The following is a 19,210-nucleotide window of genomic DNA, read 5'->3' on the forward strand; positions in this document are numbered from 1 at the left end:
AGATAAAAGATAAAAATGCGGTCTCAAGATCATGAGTACAAAGTCATCTTGAAGTTCAGTTCAAGTTAAGAAACAGAAAAGTGTTTGCAGATATGCCCCTATTTGGATGGATAGACCCTTTTGATGCTTCTCATAGAATCATAGAAACCCTACAGTTCAGAAAGAGGCCATGTGGCCCATCGAGTCTGCAACGATCAGAATCCCACCCAGGCCCTACCCCCATATCCCTATATATTTACCCACTAATCCCTCTAACCTACGCATCTCAGGACACTAAGGGGCAATTTTAGCATGGCCAATCAACCTAACCCGCACATCTTTGGACTGTAGGAGGAAACCAGAGCACCCGAAGGAAACCCATGCAGACACGAGGAGAATGTGCAAACTCCACACAGACAGTGACCCAAGCCGGGAATCGAACCCAGGTCCCTGGAGCTGTGAAGCAGCAGTGCTAACCACTGTGCTACCGTGCCGCCTTCTGTGTGCTTCTGTGGAGGATTGGACACAATATGTTCTGTGTGCTTCTGTGGAGGATTGGACACAATTTGTTGAATGTTTAGGTTACTATTTTCAGGCCAAAGGAATAGAGGAGGGGAAGAGAAAGGTATTCCTTCTGAGCACATGTGGGACCCAGGCATACAATACCTAGCCTCACATCCCCAAGCTGCCTGACTCCAAATCATTCACTGAGATAATTGAACTGATAAAAACACACAACCACCCATAGCCATCAGTAATATTGCAGCAATTTAAGTTTAACTCAACTAGGAGAGCCCATGGGAAAACTATAACAACTTATATTGCCAAGTTAAGACAGATCTCAGACCACTGTGACTTCAGAGCCATTCTCAATGATATGCTGCAGGACCGTTTAGTCTGCGGGGTAAGTAATGAGGCCATCCAAAGGAAGCTATTAACAGAGGCAGTGATAAATTTATGAAGGTGCTGGAGATAGCCCTGGTGATGGGAGAGTGCTGAGAAAAGCACACAGGCACTTCAGAGCGTGCAAAATGGTGCAGTTCACCAGTTAGGGTGGGAAGCTGCAGTCAGTAGTGGCACCAAAAATTAAGATGTAATTTTAAAACGGAAAGCAATTGCATCCATGAATTGAGCAAGAAGATTTTAAAGTGAAAATCAATCGCCCAGGATTGAAGGAGAGTGCTAGCAGTGTGGGGATAATCACGCTCCTGTAGCCTGCCAGTATAAAGAGGCTGAAAGTTTTTTCTGCTTCAGTAAAGGTAACTTAAGGCATCAATGTAAAAATAAGTCAAGTCACCCAGTAACAGAGTTACTGATACATCGCAAATGCATAAAATGGAAGAGTTCAGTACTAAGGATTTAAATGTTCACTCACTGTTCAATGCGAGTTGGGCAAAATAGCCCCTATCATGGCGATGCTTTTGGTAATGGTAGGCCATTACCAAGTGATGCTTTTGGTAATGGTAGATGGAAGCTGATAGGGGAGTCTCTGCCATGGTGATAGGAGAACTCACATTTTTATATTCACAAGGAGTCCAGCCATTGAGTCTGATGGGTATTGCAGCAAAACTAACAACTTACACAGGAGAAGCCATCAAATTCATGTAAGCTATCAGCAGCAGTCCACTCAGCTCCCAGTAATAATAGTCAGGCAAAGGACCAAGTCTTTTGGATCATGATTGGCTCAAGGTAATTAAATTCAATCAGATGGTGATCTTCCAAGTTCAGGAAGTGGGACTGTTTGAGTTAATGAAGAAGTACGAGAATGATTTTTGTGATGGGTTAGGTAAAATAAGGGGCCTCCAGGCAAAGATCTATGTAGATCCAGAGGCAACCTCTCATTTCTTTCGAGCAAGACCAGTACCATGCGCCTTGCAAGAAATGTTGGACATGGAATTGAAGAGATTGGAAGAACTGGGTATTATCCAGCTAGTTCAATTCACAGAGTGGGCAGCATCCATAGTCCCCGTGATAAAGCCTGACAAGCTTGTCTGCATCTGTGGAGACTACAAATTAACAGTTAATCAGGTAGGTAAGTATCCAATCCTGAATGTTGAAGACTTGTATACAAAGTTGGCCAGATGTCAGTCTTATACAAATCTGTATATGAGCCATGCATATCAGCAACTTGGGTTAGACGATGCTTCTTGAGGTTATGTTATGATGAACACTCAAAGGTTTATTTCAGTATACCCTTTGGTGTGTCGTCAGCATGTGCTATTTTCCGGAGAACAATGGAAGGTCTATTGCAGGGACTGCTATGAGTTGTAGTATAACTGGATGATGGTTTAATAACTGGATCAACAGAAGCTGAGCACCAAGCTAAGTTAGAGGAGATGCTAAAGAGATTTCAAGAGGCTGGGATTTGCCTCAAGAAGGAGAAATGCACTTTTCAACCACTGAGGTAGCCGATCTGGGGTATCGTGTAGCTGGATAAGGATTTACACTCTATGCAAGACAAGGTCAGAACAATATAGGAGGCATAGCCCCCAGAAACACATCGGAGGTCAAGTCATTCTTACGATCCCTTAACTAGGGGTCATAGTTGGAGGATAAGGGGTAAACCTTTTAGAACTGAGGTGAGAAGAAATTTTTTCACCCAAAGAGTGGTGAATATGTGGGATTCATAACCACAGAAAGTATGAGGACAAAACATTGTCTGATTTCAAGGAGAAATTAGATGTAGCTCTTGGGGCTAAAAGGATCAAGGGATATTGGGGGGAAGGGAGGATCACGATATTGCATTTGATGATCAGTCATGATCATAATGAATGGTGGAGCAGGCTTGAAGGGGCGAATGGCCTAGTCCTGCTTCTAGTTTCTATAAATGGTGAAGTACAATGGTTGTTTTCTACCGAATTTGTTGACGTTATTGGCCCCTTGCATATGCTGCTAAAGAAGCACCAGCATGAATTTTGAAAGGCCCAGGGAGAAGCTTTTAACAGAATAAAGCAATTGTTACATTCATCAAGTTTATTGTTGCATTTCCACCTGAATAAGAAATTGGTGTTAACCTGTGATGCTTCCCCATGTAACGTTAGTGCAGTATTGTCTCATAAGATGGATGACGGCCCTGAAAGCCCTATAGGGTACAACTTGAGAACCCTCTCAGAGGCCAAAAAAGGCTACTCTCAGATTAAAAAAGGCTTGCCAATAGTGTATGGAGTTCTACCAGTACCTGCATGGGAGGCACTTTACCACTGTTACAGACCACAAACCACCCTTGGGAGTGGCCTGGTCGGCTAGGTGTACAAGTCCACATTGATTATGTTGGTCCATTCATGGGTACAACGTCTTTGCACCTTGTCGTTACACATTCAAAGTGGGTGGAAATGTTTGAGGTGAAGTCTCCGACATTGCACCATACAGTTGAGAAATTATGCCAATGTTTTTCTATCCACGAAATACCTGAAGTCATACTGTCTCATAATGGAACCGCTGAGTTTAAGAACTTCACGCCCTTAATGGTATCAAGCACATTAGGACTGTGCCTCACCACCCAGCATCTAACAGACCAGCTGAATGAGCTGTCCAAACCTTTAAGTCTGGTCTAAAGAAGCAGTCAGGAGGGATACTGGAGACCAGAATCTCTCAATTCCTTTTGGGCTCTCGGACCACTCCATATGCAACAATGGGAGTTCCGCCAGCAGAATTGTTAATGAACCATTGTCTCAAAATGAGACTGAGCCTCGTGTTTCCAAATTTGCCGGGGAGTGTAGAGGCCAGAAGACAAACCATGATTCACGCAAGTCAATAAGGTATTTTTCAGTGGATGAAGCCATGAATGAGACGAATTTTGGAAGTGGGTCAAGTTGGGTCCCTGGAGTCGTTGTATCCAAAACCCCCTATATTATCAAGTGGACATGGAGGAAGGATTGTCTGGAAACACATCGACCATTTTGGAGAGGGAGAGTTGCTCTCACAACCAGTTTTGCCATCAGGAGCTGTATTGCCAAATGGAAATGTTGTCGTCTATCTAAACACTGTAGTATCTGGTCATGCCTATTTTCTATGCTTCTATGTCCTGTGGCAGGCACAACCAATGTCCCCATGGAAATGGATAGAACTGAACTGCCTGTGCCTGACAAGGCCCCCGTTATTGCGAATTTGGCTGATAGCAATCCAGCAGAAGTGTCCAGACAGGAGTTCCACTGTTTCACAAGGGTTCTGAAATTTATAATAGACTAAATTTATGTACTAAGTGTTAATTATCTTAGACTGTGTAAATTGAGTATTGATGTTAGTAAAAAGGACTGGGCTCGGGGGGAGGGGGTGGGGGCGCAGTGATGTGGTGATTGTTCCTTTAAGGATCCATCTGAAGAGTTGGGGTCACATGACCTGGGGAACCAATTGGGGAGCAGGGAGGGAGATTACCCTGGAGATTCTGTTCCAAAATCTTCTCGGAAGCTGACTGGCAGCCATGAGGCTGCAAACCTCTGTGTGTTATTGTTATATGTAAATAAACTTTGCAGTTATTTACCTAACTGGTGAACAGGAATTATTACAGCTATAGATTGAGCGGGGGAAATGTGTAACGAGACTTGATCCTGATGATCTGTATCTCAGAAGGTGGCTGTAGTGATGGGCAATGGATTGGTAGTCATTTTTCAAAATTCTATAGCTCTGGAATGGTTTCTGCAGATTGGAGGATGATAAATGTAACACCACTATTTAAGAACGGAGGGAGAGAAGAAACAGGGAGCTATGGACCTGTTAGCCTGACAACAGCAGTAGGGAAAATGCTGGAATTTATAATAAAGGATGTGATAACAGGACACTTGGAGAATAATGGGGTAAAGTTAACATGGATTATTGAAAGGAAAATCATGTTTAACAAATCTGTTAGAGTTTTTTTGAGGCTCTTACTACCAGAATAGATAAAAGTTGAACTGGTGGACACAATATATTTAGATTTTCAGAAAGCTTTTGATAAGATCCCACACAAGAGGTTAGTAAAAAAATTAAAGCACATGGGATTGGTGAAATATGCTGGCATGGATTGAGAACTAGTTAACAGTCAGAAAACAGAATGGGAATAAATGGATCATTTTCAGGCTGGTAGACTGTGACCAGTGGGGTACTGCAAGGATCAGTGCTTAGGTCCCAGTTATTCACAATCTATGCCAATGATGTGGGTTAAATGTAATATTTACAAATTTCCAGATCACATAAATCTAGGGGGAAGTGAATTATGAGAAGGATGCAAAGACGCTTAAAAGTGATTTGGAGAGGCTGAGGGAATAATTTGGCAGATGGAATACAATGTGGAGAAATGTGAGGTTATCAAATTTGGTAGGAAAAACAGAGTATTTTTTAAAACGGAGAGAGGCTGGGAACTGTTGAACTTGTTCATGAGTCACTGAAAGCTAACATGCAGGTACAACAAGCAATTAAGATAAATGGCATGTTGGTCTTTAATATCAAGAGGATTTGAATACAGGAGTAAAGATGTCTTACTGCAATTATATATAGCCTTGGTGAGACCACATCTGGAGTAGTATGTGCAGTTTTGGTCTCCTTACCCAAGGAAAGATACTTGCCATAGAGAGAGAGGAAAACAAAGGTTCACCAAATCTAATTCCTGGGTTGGAGGGTTTGCCTGATGAGGGAAGGTTAGACTTGGCCTTTATTCTCTGCAGTTTAGAAGCATGAGGGGTGATATCATTCAAACATCAGGGCTCAACACAATAGATGCATGAAGGATGTGTCCCTTGGCTGGGTCATCTAGAACCAGAGGACAGAGTCTCAGAATAAGAGGTAGGCCATTTAGGACTGAAATGAAGAGGAATTTCTTCACTCAGAGGGCAGTGAATCTTTTGAATTCTTTGCTTCAGAGTACTGTAGAGACTCAAGTCATTGAGTATGTGCAAGGCTGAATCAATAGATTTCTACATATTAAAAACATTAAGGGATCTGGGGATATGCAGGCAAAATGGTGTTGAAGTTAGTAATCTCACTGAATGGTGGAGTGGGATTGAAGGGCTGAATGGCCTAATCCAATTTTTATGTTCGAAATCTGTAATCTCTGGTCACTGATCCTTGTCAGAGGAAACGTTTCTCTCAACTTTTTCATAATTTTGAATACCTTTAAATGTTCTTTACTCTTAAGGAGAACAATCTCAGCTTCTCCAACCTATTCACATAACTAAAAAACTTTATCTCCAGCATCATCCTGGTAGTTTATCTGTGCCCTCTCCACGGCATTGACAGCACTCCTTAAATGTATTGTATTGTACACGATACTTTTGCTGAGATCCAAATCAGTAATTTGTAATGGTTATATTTATAATGCTTACTTAAGCACCTTATTAAACTGTTCTCCAACCTTCACCTCAGAGAATTGGTCATATACTGCATCTCCTTGGATTCTCCTGCGCTTTCACCCCCTCAAAATAATGCCATTTCATTTGCATTATGCTGCCTCTTCAGGTTGTTCCTACCAAAGTGCATCACTTCACACTTATCCACATTAAACTTTCTATGCTACGTGATTGTCCATTTCACCAGTCTACGTCCTCCTGAAGTCTACCACTATTTACTATATTGCCAAGTTTTTTGAATCATCTGTAAACTGGGAAGTTGTACTTCTCATATACATGTCCTATATGTTTATAAACAAAAAGGGAAAATCAATGGTCCACCTTTGCACATTTCTCCACAGTCAATGGGGACGAAGTAGAAATGGTCGAGAGCTTCAAGTTTTTAGGTGTCCATATCACCAACCTGCCCTGGTCCCCCCATGCCGACACTATAGTTAAGAAAGCCCACCAACGCTTCTATTTTCTCAAAGACTAAGGAAATTTGGCATGTCTGCTGTGACTCTCACCAACTTTTAAAGATGCACCATAGAAAACATTCTTTCTGGTGTTTCACAGCTTGGTATGTCTCCTGCTGCCCAAGACTGCAAGAAACTATAAAAGGTCGTGAATGAAGCCCAGTCCATCACGCAAACCAGCCTCCCATCCATTGACTCTGTCCACACTTTCCGCTGCCTCAGAAAAGCAGCCAGCATAATTAAGGGCCCCACGCACCCCGGACATACTTTCTTTCACCTTTTTTCATCGGGAAAGATACAAAAATCTGAGGTCACGTACCAACCAACTCAAGAACAGCTTCTTCCCTGCTGCCATCAGACTTTTGAATGGACCTACCTCACATTAAGTTGATCTTTCTCTACACCCTAGCTATGACTGTAACACTACATTCTGCATTCTCTCCTTTCCTTCTCTGTGAATGGCATGCTTTATCTGTATAGCATGCAAGAAACAATACTGATATGTGACAATAATAAATCAAATCAAAGAAACATCCATTGACTGCTACTCTGCTGCTTAAACATGCTTAAAAATTATGGCATGTTTCAAACAGTGCAAATCCTAACTTTTTGCTCAGCAATGAACAGTCTTTTAATTTAATTGGAGTGATAGCTGAGAACGTTGACTCACCAAAGCGATATACCAGACCTGTCCATGTTCTTCCATCCAGGACATGGTTGCATGCTCCTTACCCACACATGACATGCCCTGCTGGAACAGCTTGTTGTGGTTGTGTTTACTTTCTTTTGGTCCAAAATGGTTATTCCATTGATTCAGTTGACCATAACAACAGCTTCCACGTTCCATATAATGTTGTTGGTACTCCCATGGTATTTTCATCCATTTGTTACTGACATTTCAGTAAATAACCAAAATGTCGTAATCAAAGTAAAGCAATCTCAAAAAACATAGACTCTGCTTTTTGCATGCCCATTGGTAAAATAGAAAATTGTACATGCATTCACCATACAAATATAAGCATCACCATCATATGCTGAATGACAGAATCTTTTACTTATTTTTTATTGTGTTAAAAATCCAATTAATCGCATCTTGACTCGCAATTAGCCAGGTAGCAAGTGGCTAATATATTGGTCAACATTATTTCTCCAAAAATTGGGGCTTCTAACTGTTGCTGAATATTGCCTTTAGAGAAAAGACTGATTACAATCTGTGCAGCAGACTTCATAGCAAGTGTAATGCACGTTGTGGCTTTGGACTGTGCAGAGCAGAAAGATCCCTGTCACATTTAATCTCACTGGCTTCAGACTTGGGAATGATTCTCACAGATGTTATAAGGACAGTTAGGCTCAATGTTTATGTAACCTTCCCCCCCGCCCCGCTGACCAACATTTGCAGAACTGTACCTCAGCATGAATACCGAGCTTCACTGCAAATAGGAGGAGGAATATAACAAAGACAGAACCAAAAAAGTAGCAAAATAAAGAAACAAGTAGTGCACAAAATAAAAATCTGGACTTAAACTGGACGTACAAAGGTAGAAAAGTGGCAGTGTAACACTGAAGCTTGGAGCTGGGCAACACACTAAAAACGAGCAGAGGCATCAGTTCCAGCAGGCTGTCTCATAGCTTACATTTGGCACCAACTGGAATATAAACTCTAGTGTGTAACAACAGTAACTGTTATGTAGTCTGTTTCTTTTCTTCACCAGTTAACACTGGCAATCCAGATTCCAGTGAACAATTGGGCAATGCCCCAGATGAACCAGTAGCTGATAAGTAGCATATGTCAATAATGTTTGTGCTCAATGAAATAACTCTTCAGTTTATAGAGTTACTATAGAGTACTGCTGCTTTAAATAATCACTAAATATGCTAATAAATGATTCTCATTTATAAAATACTGTTTGAAGATTTTAATAATTTTATTGAAAGGTAGAATTTGTTATACGTTTTACAAATAAAATGTTTGCAATATGATTTTATTGCATGATAGAACTTTGTAAAAAAAAACACAAGGGCCGTACACTGATAACCATACATCTGTTGAAGAAACAACTTCTTCCATAAATTTACTACAGAATTTAATTACGTGGAGAAACAAACCTGCTTCCATGAGTTCAGAAAAAAAGATTTTAATCTTTATCTTTTCATACCAATTTAAATCAGAAATATTCAGATGATCCTTGAAGACGGAATCTGAGTAAGACAATTTTCAAACAATTGCAAGGAAAAAATATGAAATAAAATATTAAATGTTGCCTGCCCCAAACATTAAGACTCCTGAAAAAAAAATGGAATCAAAGCTTGGTTGCACAATTGGTGTATACAACTAGAAACATTTGTTATGTCTTAGACAAAATATTTAGCGAAGCTCTGTTAAGAAATTCCATTTTGCCAAAAAGTTTAGAATTACTAAGGGACGAGGATACTCGAGCATCTGTTTCTCCAGATTAAGAGCTTCACCAGGATAAGAAATGTTTGCCCAAATATACAAGTTTAGGACATGTCATAGCACGACATTTCACTTTATGAAGCATGTTTGTTCGGTGCTGTGGTTGCAATGTGCAGAGTATACAAACAATCACAGAGAGGAATAAATTCCACAGGAGTCTTCAGAAATACTATCTTTGTACTCTGGAACATGTTGTGGTAATTTGGTGGAGTCCCCTTGGTTAACGACTGAGATCCATTACTACTCTGTATTAGGTCACACAAACATGTGTAATTCTCAGTCTAGTCCAATTTAAAGAATTGATAACAATTCGTAGTGCTTGAATTTATGGAAATTGAACACAAGTAAAGGGAAAACATGAAATTAAACCCTTGAATAAGACCCTACATTAACTGAAAATTTCAAGGACTCTATTAGAATTTAAACTTGAAACCGTATTTGTCTCCTGTCATTTGTCGTAATTATGTTATTACGACATCATAGCTAAACTAAAATAAGCAACTTTAAAAGATCCTGCAACACTTTGACCTGATAAAGGAAAATCAAATTTATATGTACAGTCAAGCTGAAAATAAAATATACAATATTAGTAAATTTCTGCACTCATCAAGGTGAGGCAAAGTCTTTACTGTGACATGAATCACTTCCAGGTCATGTGTAATGTAGGCTGAATGCAGAATATCAGTTTCAATGTAGTATCCCCACCTCCCAACACCAACCATCCAAATGGTCTCAGCTAAAATTGGGATTGTTGCATTATGCTGTGAATTCAACACACAAGGAACTGAGTCAAATCTGTCTCAACTCATTTAACACAGGATCTCAGCTACTCAGATTTTTGTGAAAAAGTAGCAATGATCCCGTTCAGATATAATATTCCCACCCAAACAGAAAAACGTTAATGATAATTATCACTATTGAAAACACTAAAATAAAACTCCAATAAAAAGTTATTTATTGGTCTGCTTCAGAAATGTCAAAAAATAAAGTTAAAAACCATAATGCTCCAAAAACTAAAACATTAAATGAAACCATCTTTTGCACCACTTTACAAATTTATTAAAAGTCCAGTAGTACAAATAATCCAGGCTGCAGATTGTCGAAAAAAAAACAAACTCAACTTAAATTCAGGTTTAAAAGACATGTCCCAAACATGTCTCTGAAAAAAAAATCACAGAAACATTTATTGGCAATTGATTGCTTGTCCATAAAGCACATTTATTCACTTCTATCTTCATCTGAGCTAGGGGCTGAATCACAGTTTGAGTGCTGCTCTTTGTCATTGTTCCGATTTTTTATTCTGCTGTTTGACTTCTTAATTTTGTCATCACGTTCACACAATCTGCTTCTAGACGCAGACTTCTCTTCAGACATTTTGCTTTTGCTATTCTCTCTTTTCTTCTTTAAACTGGGACTGCTGCTTTTTTCCTTCTTATTCTTGCCCTCGTCCTCTTTCAGGCTCTCAGAGCTACTGCTATGATCCCTGCCCTGGCTCCTAGTATGGCTTTTCAGTTTTTCATTCTCCCTGTTGTGTACTATTTTCCCATTTGAACTTTGATTTTCAGCAACCTTTAACTCTTTCTCCTTATTTTGATTATCTCCAGAACTTTTTGATTTTGCTTCCTTCTTTGAATGATCATACCTCTCTTTTTCAGGGGTTCTTTTGTCTCTACTCCTTGATCGTCCTCTTTTTTTCTGTTCTTTATCTCTGTTCCTTTGACCTTCTTTGCTCTGACTTCTATCTCTTTCCTTGCTTTTGGATTTTGCTCTTTTTTCTTGATCTTTGCTCTTGCCACGTTCCTCATCATTACTACTGGATTTAGCCCAGTTTTCTTTGCGTTTTTCCCTGCCTCCGCTTCTTGAGTTTGCATGTTTTTCTCTGTCTTTACTTTTCTCTTTTATCCTATCTTTACTCTTAGATTTGTCTCGCCTTGATCTTTCTTTACTTCTACTCTGTTGTCGATCTTTGCTTCTAGATTTGGCCCTTTTCCCCCTATCTTTGTCTTTACTCCCTTCTCGATCTCGGCTTCTAGATTTTGATTTGGCCCTTTTTTCTCGCTCTCTGCTTTTACTTCGTTCTTGACTTTTAGATTTTGATTTGGCCCGTTTTGCTCTCTCCTTGCTTTTACTCTGTTTACGATCTCGACTTCTGGATTTCGATCTGGCTCGTTTTCTCCTCTCTCTATTTTTACTCCGTTCTCGATCCCTACTTCTTGATTTTGCCTCTTTACCCCTCCCTTTGTTGCTACTCTGATCCCGATCCCTACTTCTTGATTTGGCCTCTTTACCCCTCCCTTTGGTGTTACTCTGTTCTCGATCCCTACTTCTGGACCTTGACTTGGCTCGTTTCTCCCACTCTTTACTGTTACTCAGCTCTGGATCACGTGTGCTGGATTTTGACTTAGCTTGTTTTTCCCATTCTTTCCCATTACTCTGCTCTCGATCCCTGCTTCTGGATTTTGACTTGGCTTGTTTCTCCAACTCTTTACCGTTACTCTGTTCTCGGTCCCTACTTTTGGATTTTGACTCGGCTGGTTTCTCTAACTCTTTACCGTTATTCTGTTCTCGATCCCTACTTCTGGACTTGGACCGTTTCTCCCTCTCTTTACTATTACTCTTTTCCCGATCTCGAGTTCTAGATTTTGACTTTGTACGTTTTCCTCTCTCTTTACTTCTACTCTGTTCTCGGCTTCTTGATTTTTCGCGCTTTCCTTGCTCTTTATTTGATTTTGTAGATTTATCCCTCTCTTTGTCTTTTGCATGCTCCCTGTCCTTATTTCTTGAATTTTCCCTCTTTTCTTTGTTTGGTTTTGGCTCTCTGTCCTTGCTTCTGGTTTTGGTGTGTTTTTCCCTATCTTTGCTTCGGCTTTGATTCCTTTCTTTACTCCTTGATTTATTTCTCTTTTTAGATTTGTTTTTATCAGATTTGTCATCTTTGTTTGTTTTCTTCTGTTCTCTTTCTTTACTTCTAGATCGATGACTCCTTCCAGTCTCTCGTTCCGTTTTCTTATCCCTCTCTCTGCTCCTTTTTGGACTGTCCACTATGTCCGGTTTGTAATCTGAAGTCATTCGCTCTCTTCCTCTGCCTGGGCTTCTATTGTTTTGGTTTTCTCGCTTTTCATTCACTTCACCCCTTTAAACAGCAGTTGGGAGAGGGGCGGGAAGGAAAAAAAAAGGAATTAGCAACCACCAAACTAAAAAATTGAAGCAAAATAATGCAGATGCTGGGAATCTGAAATAGAAATCGAAAATGCTAGAAATACTCAGGTCAGGCAGTGTCTGAGAAACAGAGTTAATGTTTCACTAGAACAGCTCTGGTGAAATGTTATCACTGTTTTCTCTCTGAATAAATGCTGCCAGACTTGAGTATCTCCAACATTTTCTGTTTCTATTTAAACAAAAGTACTTTTGAATCTCGCTGGAGTTGGTAACTGTTGATATTTACTGCATACGGAAGAACATTTATTTAATTTTATTCCCTGAATTGGCAATTAAAAAAACTTAAGAATGCAAAAATGGATGAAACACTATCCAGAATAAAAATATCAGCAATATAGGCTAGTTAGTCTGCATAGATGCTGCTATTACATGTCACTAACAAATGTACTTTAAAAGGAACAGAGAGCAGTAAACTTTCCTATTACTTACAACTGAGTAATATCAACTACTTAGATTGTCTCAATGGATTTGAAGATTTGACAAATGCAAGCAATTCCTGAGAGTTCAGGTGATGAAAAGTAAATTGAAGACAGAACACTGTGGGCCAAGTTACATCATATATTCAGTAAACTTGTGTGAACAAAGTGTATACAAAAAATCATCAAAGGAAACCAATGCATGTCAAAAAGGGACAAAACATGTAGATAAACTTCTATTCCCAATTGCTGCCCATCTTTTTGTTAACTGTTCCAGAACTCTTTGCCATACCACAAAATGAGCTGTATTATTTCTTTTTACAAATTCAGAAAATATTTCTACATTCATCATTAGGCACAGCAATTTACTTAGCATCCTCATTTGGATTTTTCCAAATAACACAGTATAAAAATTAAGGAATTCAGAAATATCACGGAAGCTAAATCTAATAATTTGCTTTTAAACACCTATTTGATTCAATTCCAGTTTAAAACATTGTAAGCCTTATAGCAAATTGCTTGACAGAATATTAACTTTGCTAAATAACTTCAAAATGCTTGTAATTAGTATTCTTTTAAGTATTTCATAATGAAAGTACTTCAAGAGTAGAGCTCCACTTGATTATCAGGAGTGGATTTAATTATCATTACAACAATAACGCGGTAAACTCAATCCAACATTGTTTTAGAAGGAGGTGGTCCTGTCTGATTGATCTCCTGGATTTCTTTGTGAAGAACTAAGTGGGCTGTTGGGAAACTGCAAAATTGTAGATCTGAATTTCCAAATGGCAGTTGAGAAAATTCCACATAAAAAGGCTATTAACTATGATCAAAGTTGTAGACGCAAAGGTTAAATCCTCAAAATAAAGAAGAAACTATCTGAAAGGCAGGAAACAGCAGGTGCTTCTGTTGGTGTGAAGCACTGAACATGGTTTCCAGAGCTGTGTCTAATTTACATAAATGATGAGGACACATAAACAATTAAACTAGCAGGGGCAGTGAAATCCAGGTGGTTGTTCAGAAATTACAGAAGGCAATATTTGAGGTGCAAACTCTGGAATAATTTAAGAAATAATTAGGCGCTGAGCAAGGTGTGTGGAATTGTGGGGTTTTTCAGGATGAATTAAGGTAGACCTTATCTGTAATGGTTGATATTAAATATTTCACATAACAGGGAAGGAATTACTTTGCTTCTTATTAGAAAGCATTCAAAATCAACAGCTAACAAAGAATGAAAGTTAATGGAAGGCAAAGATATGCTGTGAAAGTTGCCAAGAGTTCTTTTTATTTAAAAAAAAGTCTATTTTTACTTCCACCAGTTTGCTTTGAAGCAGTTTATTGTTCCATCCAGGTCCCCTATTAGATCTGCTCAATTTCTCTTTGATAATATGACTGCACCATTACAACAACAATCAATCATGATCAACCAAGGCAACCTGTAGCCTCAAAGACATTATTCCTGACACAAATAGCCTACGTGACTCATAATCAAAAAATGAGAAATTCTGCCCCAAGTGTCACTCAGGTGGGAGAAGCAGGGTATAGCTCGCTGGTTCCACTGCTGGCTTTTCCCGGCATATTTTCTGAGACTAGTAAAAAAGGATCCTGGAGGTAGATCCTAAGATGTCACACTGAGGGGGCAAGCTCTAAATGAGCACGCCCCACCATAAACTTTAGCAAGCAACAGATCGGGGCGTACACATATGTGAAACCACACCTACCCCCCACACTTCGTGGACCTCAAATAGGTCGATAAGTCTGAAGTGACGGATCAACATTGCACCATCACAGGCAAGTGTTTTTCACTAAAAGGGGAAATTATTTGGGGTACTCTTGCACACTTTATTAAGTTGAATTAACTGAGATCTACTTCATCTCTCAGCTGAATATGTTCATGTGATAAGGAGAGCAAGAGAGGGCAAGAACAGAAAATATATTATTGGAAGATAAAATCAGATGAGAAAAGTAGGAAAGCAGAAATAATAATCAACAACTGGAAAAATCAAGTTCAATGCAAAAAGGTGGATAGAGAAACTTCTCTGAAAAATTATTTTCGTAATTTGTTTTGAGTAAAACATTTTGTGCAGAAGGCCAGGTCTGGAATTTTCTGCTCCTGATCATGTTGGTTGGGTTTGGCGACAGGAACAGATTGTGTTTTACATTGCTTAAGTGTGTGACGTGATTGTCCCTTCACCCAGTCAGTGAACAACGTCGGGAATATCATTTACATTCATGAACATATCATCCTCGAGTTACTAAGTTCCTGGCGATGTGGGTGAATCAGAAGCCAGCTCATCATCGATATACATCGTGGGATCCGGAAGCATGAATCACCAACGGAGCTCATTAACTTTAAGTATAAATAAGCTTTTCAACAGTGATCCTACAGATAGGCCTTTGAATGTGCAATGGAGTATACTATCTTCACTGAAATCCTCAGAATTACAATTGCATTTAAAGTGAATTTTATTGAACAATGAATGTCTGAATTAATTTTAAACTTATTTTTTGGTTTTCAGATAATTTGCGACAATGTACCCACAAATCTCTTTAATTTGCATTCGCTATAGAAGACAGTTTCCATAAGAGACCCACATCTTATATAATGTAAAACTTATAATCTTTCACATATCATGAATGGGACAGTGTGCCACAGACCCATGTGGGTTGCTCTCCATGTCTGTCAACATCGAATGACAGAAATACCACAAAACCAGACTGTGGTGTCCAGCTATAACTATTAAAGCAAACTTATTTACAAGAAAAATAATTGCATAAAAGCAAAGGAAGGCCATATGTGGCCAAGTTCAAATAGTTGTTCAAAACAAATGAATCTCATCAGTTCAGTGGTGAACGTTAGAATGAGACCCGATCAATGCAAGTAACCTTGCAATGTGCTTCCTACCATTCTAATTTGGAAACAGGCAGGAAAATACAAAATAGGGAATAAGGGTTTCCAGCACTTAAACTATTAAAGCCCGACACCAGTATACCGCAACAAAGAAGCTCATTCTCATTTGGGAAAACAATCATACTATAATCAATTCCACCTTTCAAGCAGATAAGAGCATGAAAGTGTAACTCCAGCTATTTGCTGGATTGCATTTGTTTTTGAAACCTGTCTTACATATCAAAGTTTTCCCTTCCCAAAGGGCCAACTGGGTTCTGAGAATTTCCAAGTATTAACAATTGAAAAACATTAAAGGAATTTTTCATGCAATTAACACGAGAACAGAGGAAGCGGATTCCCCTGAGGAAACGATCCTACCTAATCCTCAGAGAATTACAGATATCTTTATATTTGGGTATTGTCTGTTTCCCCGCAAAGTTAACAGAACACGTATGAGTACATTTACTTTGTCATCTTTTTGAAGTCTCTGGCATATCACATTTCATTTAAAAGACGTAATTTGAATTTTATAGTTAATAAGTGTCCATCAACCAGCTAATACATCATATTAATAATTTTCATGAGATACTGTGAGCCTATAAATCAAATGAGACATTTAAAATACTCTTTTCTGTAGACAATACAGAACACTTTCACTTTGTAACACTTACTTGTCTCCTTTGATCCAACGTTCTCCACTTGAAACCCTCATTCTTTGTGCTCGTTGCATTTCCTGTCTCCAGTGGGGTGGAGTTTCACTGCGCCTAAATCGATCTCTTGACCGAGACCTTGATCTCGAAGGTGTTCGATATCGCTACACAAAATAATTTTTAGAATGCATAAATGTGTATAGACCAATTATATATCTTATAAGAGTGAACAAACTTGTATCTATATAGCACCATTCACAATGTCTAAGTCCCAAAACATTTTACAACCAATAAATTAGCTATTGAAGTGCAATGTGGGAAAATATGGCTGTCAATTTACACATAGCAAGGTCTTACAATTAAACAAATGGTTAATTTGTTTAGTAATGGTGATGGTTAAATGTCAACCAGGACACAGAGAACTCCCCTCTTTTATTCAAACACTACCATGGGAGCTTTTACATCCATTTCAACAGGCAGATAAAGGCTCTGTTTAACAGTTGATTCCAAAGATGTTCTCACTCTGTACTGGGCTGAAGTGTCCAGCCCATTCCTGAAGTGTCTTCTGGAACTTAACTAAGAATTGAGAATGTTTTCACTCAATCAAGCCTGATATTTATACAGAATTACATTTCTAACTTCTTTCCATTCATAGCTTTAGAGCAAAAAAGATTTTTTATATAAAGCAGTTACTTACCCGAGGTCCTCTTCCTTTAATTTTTCGGCCTGACCTGGTTACTAAGAGCCGCCTTTGATATGTAGATATTTGAGAATTTGATACATTGCTGTTAAAAATAAAGACAATTATTTTACAGCAATATTTATTCATGGCTGAAACCAAAAGCATGAGTAAAAGTTAATTCTCCAACTTTAGTTTAACCTCAAGCTCAAAATGGCCACTTTCAACATGGTATATATAGTTGATGTAGAGCTAGCAGAATTATTGAGATAGGAGCCAGAGTAGAATTTTGGATGAGCTCAAGTTCACAGAAGGTGGAGGTCAGCCAGAAGGACACTGGAATTATTAACTGCTTGGAAATATTAATATTCATACAGTGCTTTATCAGTACAAATTTCAGGTGACATCATTTACTTCTTGGAAAGCAAACAATTAAATACTGACACAGTACTGTCATTTTTTTTCATAACCAAATATTATAAGATGGTTCCACAGGCCTCAACACAAAATTGAATAGGCCATGTTCTTCTATCCAGTCATGGTTGTTTCATTTTAGGGATCACTCATTAGGAAATGCTCTTTGAAGTTCTGCTGAACATAAAAACTGATCTCCAGGCAAGACAGCCTATATTTGCCATTTCTAGTTGTTCTAAAAACAATAAGAGTCAACCACGGAGTGTGGAACTGAGTCACATGTCGGTCAGACCAGGTAAAGGTGGAAAGTCACCTCCTTGAAGGACATTTAGTGATTGTTAGATTTATATAAAGTTAAGCAGCTTTCACAGCCATTTTATCTGGTGTCAAGATTTATTAAATTGAATTTCAGAACTTGCCAAGTGGGATTTGAATGCATGAACTCCAGAGTTTCTGGTCTAGTAGTTTATCCAGTAGGCTACAGTACCTTCTAAACTGCATTAATCAGTCATTCGCGGAATAAAAGTGTGGATATAAAATCTGCACGATGAATGGGTGTCCATGACAGCAGATGTCATGTAACATCTCACAGACCTAGAGGTGGATGGGAATTAATTTCACCTACATAAAATCTGCTGAAAATTGCTCCACAGCCCATACAATCATACTAACCTCTCCTTTTTCTTCTCTTTCTCTTTTTCATCTGTCTTCTGAGGGCTCTTTCGCATTAGGAATCTGTTCTCTGGTACAGGAGGGATTTCTTCAGCACGGACAGTGGCCACTGTCTGCAGTGTGGTACTTTCTGTACTTTCATCTGATGAACTTCCAAAACAAAGTTAAACAAATGAACACTCTAATTACTAAAGACAGTGTATACATATTACCTAAATGAATAAATACCTAATCCCCCATAGCATTGTACACAGGGTTGTGAAAATGAGGGTTGATCAGATAACAAAATAAAGTTGGGGGAAATGAGGAGGCGGGTGAGGAAACAGAGCTAAAAATGGGGGATGAGCAAGGGGTAAGGTAATGGTAGGGTGAAGAGACTGGGAGAGACAAATCAGTAGGGTTAGTGAGACTGAAGCATGGAGTATGTGCACATGCTCTGGATGGAAAATGCAGCTATATGCATGCACACACAGGATGGAAAAGGCAATCATGCATGTGTGTGTGTTTTAATGTTAAAATGGAATTCAGACAAGGAATTGGTAGAGTGAGGCTGAAAACATGCCCAGAGAATGGGTGGAATTCTCCCCAAAAAAATTCGAAGTGCCAAATTCACACAAAAGCTGGAGTAAATCCCACTGGTTTTCTCAGTGGGACTTTCAAAATGAATCTCCCACACTCTGTGCATCACAGAGTGCCCTAGCGTGAATCAAATGAAAAATCTGTGGGTGGGGCCTATTCCCACTGGACAGCATAGTGCTGAGCAGGCCACTGCGCACGTGTTGATCTATCAGCGCCAAAATTGGTGCATGTGTAGTGGACCACACCACCGGCCTCCCGATCACTGGGCAGCTCGATTGCTGGCCATGCGAAACCCCACCCACCGATCGCTGGCCTCCTGGACGTGTCCGAGCCACACTCGACACCCCTCCCACCCCCTCAGTCCTGATATTCCCTGCCCCAACCCCCTGGCAGGTTGACCACCCTCTCCCACCTCGATGGCCAGCCCCAGTGTCAACGCCGAGTACAGAGTGGCAGAGGGACCTCCTGACCTCCACCGATCC

General features: G+C 39.4%; 1 protein-coding gene across 3 annotated transcripts in view; it reads right to left on the bottom strand.

Moving 5' to 3' along the window:
- Window positions 1-8,660: 8,660 nt before the first annotated feature.
- Window positions 8,661-19,210, bottom strand: part of ppig (peptidylprolyl isomerase G (cyclophilin G)) — a 43,698-nt gene continuing 33,148 nt past the window's right edge. For all 3 annotated transcript variants that reach the window (XM_078228382.1, XM_078228381.1, XM_078228383.1), the window contains exons 11-14: window positions 18,150-18,299; window positions 17,082-17,169; window positions 16,406-16,548; window positions 8,661-12,342 (exon numbers count right to left, since the gene is read on the bottom strand). In XM_078228382.1, coding sequence (XP_078084508.1) covers window positions 10,428-12,342; window positions 16,406-16,548; window positions 17,082-17,169; window positions 18,150-18,299 — 2,296 coding nt within the window. In that variant the 3' untranslated portion in view covers window positions 8,661-10,427. The remainder of the gene's footprint in view (window positions 12,343-16,405; window positions 16,549-17,081; window positions 17,170-18,149; window positions 18,300-19,210) is intronic.

The sequence above is a fragment of the Mustelus asterias genome, chromosome 14 (assembly GCF_964213995.1).
Source record: "Mustelus asterias chromosome 14, sMusAst1.hap1.1, whole genome shotgun sequence".
Lineage (NCBI taxonomy): Eukaryota > Metazoa > Chordata > Chondrichthyes > Carcharhiniformes > Triakidae > Mustelus > Mustelus asterias.